The 9297-nt window shown below is 57.6% G+C and overlaps 1 protein-coding gene across 1 annotated transcript; it reads left to right on the plus strand.

Moving 5' to 3' along the window:
* The first annotated feature begins 278 nt into the window (after positions 1-278).
* On the plus strand, positions 279-8956 carry CRYBB2 (crystallin beta B2). Its single transcript, XM_056114496.1, has 5 exons — positions 279-338; positions 3730-3848; positions 4528-4660; positions 6651-6793; positions 8788-8956. The coding sequence occupies exons 1-5, from the start codon at positions 285-287 to the stop codon at positions 8954-8956; spliced, it is 618 nt and encodes a 205-aa protein (XP_055970471.1). The 5' UTR covers positions 279-284.
* The last annotated feature ends 341 nt before the right edge of the window (positions 8957-9297 follow it).

Below are 9297 nucleotides of genomic sequence, written 5' to 3' on the forward strand. Positions count from 1 at the left end.
AATCGAACCCGGGTTGGCCGCATGCAAGGCAAACACCCTACCCCACTGTGCTCACTCCAGCCTCATCTCCCTCCCCTTTTCAGTGGGCCTCCTTTGGAGCCAGACACAAGAAAATGAAACAAAGGAAGACGTTCAGACCCCTGCTTACGGACCCCCCCAGGGCTAAGACTCCCCAAAACCAGGCAATGAGAAGCAGTGGGTGCCCCAAGGCTGCCCCCGGAGAGGGAGCCCAGCATCCCGAGGGACTCACTGCTGCCTCCACTTGTCTTCCAGGCCCTTCAACCATGGCCTCGGACCACCAGAACCCGGCGGGGAAGGGCTACCATCTCAGCCCCAAGGTGGGTAGTTCTCCTTCCTGTGAACTGGGGTTGGTGTCTCCCCCTGCTGCGATGCCCCATCTGACTCTCTTTCTCTCTGGGCCTCAGTTTCCCCACAGCTGGTTCCTTCCCTGCCCACAGATGGCCAGCAGTTTCCAGTTCGGGAGACTTGCGTTTCTCTGCCTAACCCTGGTCCCCTTCCCCCACAATCTCGGGAGCCTTGGTGTTCCCCGAGACTGGGAGGGATCCCAGAGGGGCTCTGTGCATGGGAGGTGAAGGTCACTCCCGACTTCGCTCTGGCCAGGTGACCTGCTCAAGTCATATGGCCCCTCTGAGCTTCCGCTTCCTCCATATGGAACAGGGAGAGTCAGAGGGAGGGCCAGCAGGTGGTGGCGAGAAGGCCAAGAACCCGGGTCCAATGCCCGGCCGACGCTAACACCCTCACCTCACCTCCAGACCCAGCCACACGGTCGGAGGCACTGGACACACTCAGTCTGCCTCCAACTGTGACCAGCCTTGGCACCAGGGGACCCAGTCTGGATTGACCCTTTGGTCTCCTTGGGGACCTGCTCCCCGTGTCCTGCCTGCTACGGGGCCTGTTTTCAAGAGGAGGGACAACCACGAGGCCAATCTATGACAGAAGGAAGAGGAAGGTTCTCAGGAACTGGAAGGGACGAGATTTGGTTAGCCAAGGTGGTGGGAAGGGGCAGAGAAGAGTGGGCAGTGAGGTTCAAGGTAACCACGTGCAAATCAGGTGTGGGGGAGGGGTGTGTGGAGAGTTTTCCTGACAGAGGGTATAGTAGGTGCAAAGGCCCAGTGGTCAGAGAGAGCAGGAAATTCTGCAGAACAGCACTGAGGCAAGTGACGGTGCTTTGGATCCACCCTGTCCCACAAACATATATAATATGAACCAATAGCGACGTGGTTCTTCCGGGCTGTGTTAGATAAGTAAGCTATAGGAGGCATCGATTTCTCTCCAAATTAAACCCGCTATATCCAGCTGCATAATCAATACAAAATTATTATGGAGCTATTTGACATTCCTTTTTTTCACCCCTACTAATCTCCAGAATTCAATGTGCACTTTTTTTTTTCTTTTGGGTCACACCCGGCGATGCTTGGGGGTTTCTCCTGGCTCTGCACTCAGGAATCACTCCTGGCGGTGCTCAGGGGACCACATGGGATGCTGAGAATCGAACCCGGGTTAGTCGCTTGCAAGGCAAAGCAAACGGCCTACCCGATGTGCTATCACTCCAGCCCCTCAATGTGCACTTTTTTAAATTAATTAATTAATTTATTTATTTTGCATTTTGGGTCACACCTAGTAATGCACAAGGGTTACTCCTGGCTCTGTACTCAGAAGTTACTCCTGGCAGTGCTCAGGGGACCCTATGGGATGCTGGGAATCGAACCCGGGTTGGCCGGGTGCAAGGCAAACGTCCTACCCACTGTGCTATCTCTCCAGTCTCTCAATGCGCACTTTTAAAAAACTAAAGTCTGTGGTTTATTCAGGCTTTCTTATTTAAAAAAATTCAGTTTTTTTATTAAGACACCATGATCTATAAAGTAGGGTTGAAGCGATAGTACAGCTGGTAGGGCGTTTGCCTTGCATACAGCCAACGTGGCCCACCCGAGTTCGATTCCTCTGCTCCTCTCGGAGAGCCCGGCAAGCCACCGAGAGGATCTCGCACACACGGCAGAGCCTGGCAAGCTACCCGTGATGTATTTGATATGCCAAACACAGTAACAACAAGTCTCACAGTGGAGACGTTACTGGGCCCGCTCGAGAAATCAGTGAACAACAGGAGGACAGTGACAGTGACAGATCTATAAAGTTATTCATAGTTGAGTTTTAGACAGACCCTATTCCAGCACCGACCCTGCTGTTGGTGTCAACTTCCCTCCAGCAGTGTCCTCAGCCTCCCCCCCAAACCACTGCACCTTTTATACTTAAAATCGATCTGACTTGGGCGTGGCTGCCAGTTCTCAGCAGACGTGTCTAGCTACGGGGCCATCCCGGGTGGAAAGGGCTAGAAAAAGTGCCAGTCTCTGTTTGCATCTGAAATGACAGTGGCACACCTGGAATGACAAAACTGCACCCCTGAGGTTCAGCGGGGGGGGGTGCGGAAACTTAACTTCTTTCCTGCTCACCCCTGTGTCTTGTCCCCCAGGCCGGGGGAAGCGAATAAACGAGCCCCTAACTTCCAGAGTCTAGATTCTTCTCAGCAATCCGCCAGTTTTACAGATGGGGGATCCCGGGTTCCAGACAAGCCGCTTCCCCGGCGCTGCCCAGCGTTACCATGGAGGCGGCCACGTCCATCTCAGCTGACGCATCCGTGGCTGAGTCAGTGACCACAAAGGATTTGCTGAGCCCTTGGAATGTGCCCCTGAGCCCCGAGAACCTCCCGGCCCTGCCTTTATCCTCCTATCCCCTGGCCTGGGAGATGGGGTAGACGTTTGCAGGGTCAGCGCTGACCCTGCAGATCGGACACTACCCCTCCCCGTCACTCCCACCCCAGGCTGTCCCGAATGCATTATCCAGAGGGGGCTCCCTGCGGAAGAGGCCTGAGAACACCCCTGGCCCCGACCTTCCCCCGGCTCTCCCCAGAATCGTGAAACGTGGCCGTTGGTTTTCCAATGAGCCCTTGGCTGTGAAGCCATGGGTGCTGCCTTCACGTGACAAAGCTTTGGATCCTCAGACACGGATTCTGCCGGCTGCAGCCCAGGGCAGACGTGAGCCCACGGGAAACAAAGAGAATTGCAGAGGGGAGCAGAGGCGCGCCGGTGAATCCCAGGGCACTTGGAGAAAGGGCATAGTCTGGGGATAGTTCTAGGGACAGGAGATGGGGCCAGGAGGGGGCATGGCCAACTCTGCTCAGAAGCCGGGTCCTGGGGTTTCGCTTCTTGTTGTGTGACACTGATGGGCAGGGCCAGCCTCTCCTGGGAGCTCCTTAGCACGGTGGACCCGGGGGCTGGGGGGCCGCCCAGCTCTGCTGGACCAAAGCCATGTGGCTGCAGACCCCAGGGGCAAGCTGGAGCTGGTAAAGGCTGGCTCTAGGGAAACCGCCCGGGACGAGCTCAGCTGTGCCCCCCACCCACGCCGTGGGCCGCGTCCCCCTTCCTTGGGGTCTTTCTCTGGCCCTGCAGTGATGCCCCCCCCACAGGGCAGACACCGTGGACCCCGCCGCACCCAAGCCCCACAGCCCTTAGGAGCTTGGCTCTGTCTTCGGTTTCTGTTTGAGAAATGGGGAAACCGAGGCTCAGGGAGGTGAAATGTGGGCTCCCTGTGTCACAGCTGGTTCCCCCAGGCCTGGGGCTGTGTGACTGCGGATGAGGTTCGGACCTCTTCAGGGTGGGCTTCCCCCAAGCTCCCGAACCCCTCTCGAAGTTTCCACTCACCCTCCCGTTGCAGCTTGTCGTCTTTGAGCAGGAGAACTTCCAGGGCCGCTCGCAGGAGCTCAGCGGGCCCTGCCCCAGCCTGAAGGAGACCGGCCTGGACAAGGCAGGCTCCGTCCTGGTGCAGGCCGGACCGTGAGTAGCCGTGTGTGTGTGTGAATGTGTGAGTGTGTGACTGTGAGTGTGGATGTGTGGATGTGTGTGTGAATGTGTAGGTGTGCGCATGTGAATGTGTGAGTGTGTAGGTGTGTATGTGTGTGAGAGTGTGGAGGTGTGTAAATATATATGTATGAGACTGAGTGTTTGTGTGAGTGTGCTTATGTCTATGACTGAAAGTGTGAGAGTGTGTGTATGTGTAAGTGTGTGTGTGTGTACGTGACTAGGTTTGTGTGTAACTGTGTGTGTGTTAGTGGGTGTGTGTGGATGCGTATATATGTAAGCGGGTGAGAGTGTGTAAGTGTGTGAGTGTATGTGACTGTGTTTTAGGTGTGTAACGGTGTGTGTGTGTTAGTGTGCGTGTGTGAATGTGAGAGTGTATATGCACGTGTATGGGTGAGTGTGTGAGAATGTGCATGTGTGTGCATCTATGTGTGTGAGTGTGGGTGTGCCTATGAGTGGATGTGGAGTGTATGCGTGGGTGAGTGTGTGTGAGTACGTGTGTCTACATACGTGACTATGTTTGTATGTAACAATGTACGTGTGTGTGAATGTGTATTGACCTCCCTTTCTCTCCCTCCCTCCCTCCCTCCTTCCCTCCCTCCCTCTCCCTCTCCCTCTCTCCCTCCCCCCCCATCTCTCTCTGTCTACACTGCAGCTGGGTGGGCTACGAACAACCCAACTGCAAGGGGGAGCAGTTTGTGCTGGAGAAGGGTGAGTACCCGCGCTGGGACGCGTGGACCAGCAGCCGGAGGACCGACTCTCTCAACTCCCTGAGGCCCATCAAAGTGGTGAGACCCCCCCCCACCCCCTTCTCTATCCTCTCCACCAAGGGCAGCCCGAGTTCGAGACCAGGAAAGAGCCTTCACTTCCGTGATGGCCCTTCCTGCATCACGTGGCTTCATTCCCCGATCCTGTTTTCCTTTCTGTAAAATGGGGGAGGCGGGGGTCTTAGAACCTGAAACATGCTCATCTTAAGTGCAGCCCACCGCACCACGCACGACACCCCACCAGACACAAAGCCTCAGGCGGCTGCCGGCAGGGAGTGCTGTGGACTGTTCTCGTATGAGGCCGGCCCGCCCAGAACAAGTGGCCGTCCCTTCCCTGAGCTCTGAAGACCTCAGCTGGGGTCAGCACAGAAGGACTTTCTGAGACACTGTTGGGATGCAGAGCTCTTGCCTTACAAGCCTGAGGCCCCGGCTGGCTTTTAGGCATGGGAGGAAGGAAGAGAGGAAGGAAAGGGAGGGAAGGAGGGCGGCCGGAGGGAGAAGGGAATCGAGTGAGGAAGGAAGGAAGGAAGGAAGGAAGGAAGGAAGGAAGGAAGGAAGGAAAGAAGGAAGGATAGGAGGAGAAAGCAGTTCTGAGTTGGGTGTGGAGGACGCTCTAAGCTCCTGCTGAGACCTTTCGGTGTGTCTCAGCCGGTGATGCTTACTACAAGTGGACTCTCAGGAAGGACCAGGTCCCAGCAATACTTGGCAAATCTCTCTCCCCGCACGGAGAAAGAAAACCCTGCCAGTCTCAACTGACTGTCCCCCCAGTCCAATAGCCGGCCAGAGGGGCTGGAGCAATAGCACAGCGGGTAGGGTGTTTGCCTTGCACGCGTCCGACCCGGGTTCGATTCCCAGCATCCCATATGGTCCCCGGAGCACCGCCAGGAGTAATTCCTGAGTGCAGAGCCAGGAGGAACCCCTGTGCATTGCTGGGTGTGACTCAAAAAGAAAAAAATAGACAACCAGAAAACTCTGGGCACCGTACACGTCTGCATTTCTGGGCTAACACTCCTGGCTGTGTGGCCTTGGACAAGTGTTTTTACCTCTCTGAGACTCTGTTATCTTTTGTGCCAAAAGGAGAGAGGAAATAACTGAACAATATCTCAGGAATAGGAGGGCGGGTAAGAGATGTGGAGACGAAAGAAAGTCACAAATGTTGCAAGTGCCTGCTAGAAGCATGCATGGATACATCACACACGTGTGCGTACACGCGGCAGGGACATATGCTGTCGTGGCGGCTTTCGATTTGTTTGGGGGCCACACCCAGTGGTGCTCAGTGCTGGCTCCTAGCTCTGTGCTCCTGGTGGGCGTGGGGAACCATATGAGCTGCTAGAAATCAAACTCTAATCGCCACGGTGCCAGGCAAACGCCCTCCCCGCCACACTACCGCTCTGGTCCTATTGTTCATTTTTTTTTTCTTCTTGGATCACACCCGGTGATGCACTGGAGCTACTCCTGGCTCTGCACTCAGGAATTACCCCTGGCGGTGCTCAGGGGACCATATGGGATGCTGGGGATCGAACCCAGGTCGGCCGCGTGCAAGACAAACGCCCTACCCGCTGTGCTATCGCTCCAGCCCCGCCATTGTTCATTTTTAAGATGGGAGAAGGGAACCGAGGTCCTGGGAGGCAGGAGGGCATCTGAGTGAGATACGCCCCAAAGCGTAGCTCTTGGAAGTCTCCAGTCCTTGACAATAATCCAGTGGGTGCTTGGGCCAGAGCAGGTAGGGCGCTTGCCTTGCACGCAGCCAACCCCGGTTCCATGGCCGGCACCCTCCAGGGCCCCCCGAGCCCCATCAGGAGTGATGCCTTAGCGCAGAGTCAGGAGGAAGCCCCGAGCACCGGGGTGGGGTGGCCCCCACCCCCAAATATAAGAACCCAACGCAAGAAACTGGGTGGACCGGCAGGTGTGGGAAGTCGGGTGAGGGGGAACTGGTGATGGGCAGGGAGAGCGAGCCAATCCCGCCGCCTGCCCCTCGTCCACGCCACTTCCACCCACCCCTTGCCAGCAGGACAGCCAAGAGCACAGGATCACCCTCTACGAGAACCCCAACTTCACGGGCAAGAAGATGGAGGTGATGGACGATGACGTGCCCAGCTTCCACGCTCACGGCTTCCAGGAGAAGGTGGCGTCCGTGCGGGTGCAGAGCGGCGCGTGAGTCCAGACCCCGGTCCAGCCGGCCCGGGACTTCCAGAACCTTCCTTCCCGCGGGGAGGTGGGCGGAGAGTCACTGTCCCAGGAGTGGTTTTAGCTCCCTAAGTTTCCGGCCAGACCCGCCTTTGGGGTGGTCCCAGCTGTTTGAAGGGGGGACCTGGATCTTTAGCTCTGCTGCACGGACCAGGAAGGAACTGACGGAACTGGGGAGACAGGGCGTGGGAATGGGCCAGAGCCCCTAGTGAGGCTGCGCCTGAGTGTGGAGGCATCCTTTCTCCTCCCGCCCTCGCCCCCAGACTGGATGCCGTTTCTACATCTCTCCGTGTTGGCAGCTGTGGCGGTGTGCCTCGGGGAACTTCTTGTCGGGAAAAGCCTGGGGGCCCTGGGGTGGGGCAGGGGTGCACGGGGAGCACTTGGCACCAGTAAACACTCCCCTTGTGCGTGCGCTGGACGCATCAGCATGGGCCTGGTGTCGCGGCAAACACTGGCAGACGCCACAGCCAGGATGGCGCCCTGCCGAGAGAGCTGGGTTCTCGGCACATTCTGGCACAGGCTGGGGCTCTTATCAAGCTTCCGAAAGAGCATGCCAAGTTGTGTGTTCAATACCCCTTGCGTCCAAACCGCTGATCCTTCCCTGGTGGGTCTGGCATTTGGGGCTCAGTGTGTGACGAAGATTGGAGAGAGGGATGCCAGCTGCTACCACCTTCCTTGTCTTGTCCTTGAAAGGGACAGGATTGCAAGGCAGAGTGGGATGGTGGGGGGGGGGGGCAGGGAGTGGTTCCCCCAGCCCCTGAGCTCAGTATAGCTTGTGTGAGTGGGACGTGTGTGTGTGTGTGTGTGTGTATGCGCGCGCATGTGGGGTATGTGTGCGTGTGGGGTGTGTGTGTGGGGTGCATGTGCGTCTGTGTGTGGTGTGTGTGCGTGTATGTCCATGTGTGTGGTGAGTGTGCTTGTGTATGGTGTGTGCATGTGGTGTGTGTGTGTGGGGTGTGCGTGTGGGGTGTGTTTATGCATGTGTGTGTGTGTGCGCGTGTGGGGGCTGTGTGCATGGTGTGTGTGTGTGTGTGAGGTGTGTGTACATGTGTGTGTGCATGTGGGGTAAGTGCGTGTGTGTATGCGCTCATGTAGGGTATGCGTGCGTGTGGGGGGTGTGTGTGGGTGCATGTGTGTCTGCGTGTGGTGTGTGTGCGTGTATGTGCATGTGTGTGGTGAGTGTGCTTGTGTATGGTGTGTGCATGGTGTGTGTGTGTGGGGTGTGCGTGCGGGGTGTGTTTATGCATGTGTGTGTGTGTGTGTGCGCGTGGGGGGGCTATGTGTATGGTGTGTGTGCGTGTGAGGTGTGTGTGGATGTGGGGTAAGTGCGTTTGTGTGTGTGTGTCTGTGTGTGTGTGTCTGTGTGTGTCTGTGTGTGTGCAGGGGAGTCTGAAGAGTCTTCAAAGCCCCTGTGGAGTTGAGAGACAGGGCAGAGCGGAGGTGTCCACTGGACTGGTCAGTCCGATCCTCGTGGTCAGAGCTGGGGGGAGTGTTTCGGACAGAGAAAACGGACGCCATCAGGGCACCAGAGACTCAGAGACCCCTCCCCCGGGAGCTGTGTGCCTCCCGCCCGCAGGTGTAGCTGTTTGGAAGGCGCTTGGTCCTGATGCGGGCACAGGTGCGGGGCAGGGTGCGCTGTGTGTGGACCAGCAGGAATACAAGTGTGGAGGGTTTGAGGTTGGCTCGGGGCTCCTGGGGCCTCCGCACGCTGTCAGGTCTTACGTCTGGGGTTGGGCTGGGATGGCTGAAGCCAATTCTGGTGCAAACTCGAGTGAGTCGCCCTGTCCCCTGACCCAGCACCCGCGCTCGGGGCGGTCCTGAGTGTCCCCGTGGAGCATCGGAGCAGGCAGAGCTGGGCAGAGCCCCGGCTCCTCACCCTGGAAGTGTGACTTCCTGGGTGCCGGGCGGCCCTGCCGTTTCCGCTGCGTCTCCCCACACCCGTCCCATCTCTGCTCCCGCAGGTGGGTCGGCTACCAGTACCCCGGCTACCGCGGACAGCAGTTCCTGCTGGAGAAGGGCGACTACAAGGACAGCACCGACTTTGGGGCCCCCCACCCCCAGGTGCAGTCACTGCGTCGCATCCGTGACATGCAATGGCACCAGCGAGGCACCTTCCACCCCTCGAACTAGGGCCCCCGCTCGGCCGCCCAGGACCCTCCACCCTGAAACGTCCAGAGAGTAATAAAGAGTGTGACTTGCAACCACCTGCTGTTACCGAGAGACTTGTTTTGGGGGTGCACTCAGTGATGCTCGGGGCTTGCTCCTGCCTCTGCCCGCAGGACTGCTGGTACAGTTTGGGGGACCCGATGGGATGCCGGGGATCAAACCCGGGTCTGCTGTGTGCAAGGCAAGTGCCCTCCCCGCTGTCCTACCACTCTGCCTTCTGGATTTTTTTCCCTCCTGACTTACAATCCCCTCAGAACCCTGAACAGCCAACTGGTTGACTTAGCTGACCTCTTGGATCCCCTGTT

This window comes from Sorex fumeus, unplaced genomic scaffold, assembly GCF_029834395.1.
Source record: "Sorex fumeus unplaced genomic scaffold, SorFum_2.1 ptg000025l, whole genome shotgun sequence".
In the NCBI taxonomy this organism is placed as follows: domain Eukaryota; kingdom Metazoa; phylum Chordata; class Mammalia; order Eulipotyphla; family Soricidae; genus Sorex; species Sorex fumeus.

What these genes read in the sequence shown, in the direction of transcription:
- CRYBB2 (XM_056114496.1), top strand. Translation starts at nt 285, where the DNA reads ATGGCCTCGGACCACCAGAACCCGGCGGGGAAGGGCTACCATCTCAGC. An exon ending in GCTACCATCTCAGCCCCAAG is followed by an intron (nt 339 to 3,729) that starts GTGGGTAGTTCT and finishes CTCCCGTTGCAG; the next exon opens with CTTGTCGTCTTTGAGCAGGA. An exon ending in GTGCGGGTGCAGAGCGGCGC is followed by an intron (nt 6,794 to 8,787) that starts GTGAGTCCAGAC and finishes CTGCTCCCGCAG; the next exon opens with GTGGGTCGGCTACCAGTACC.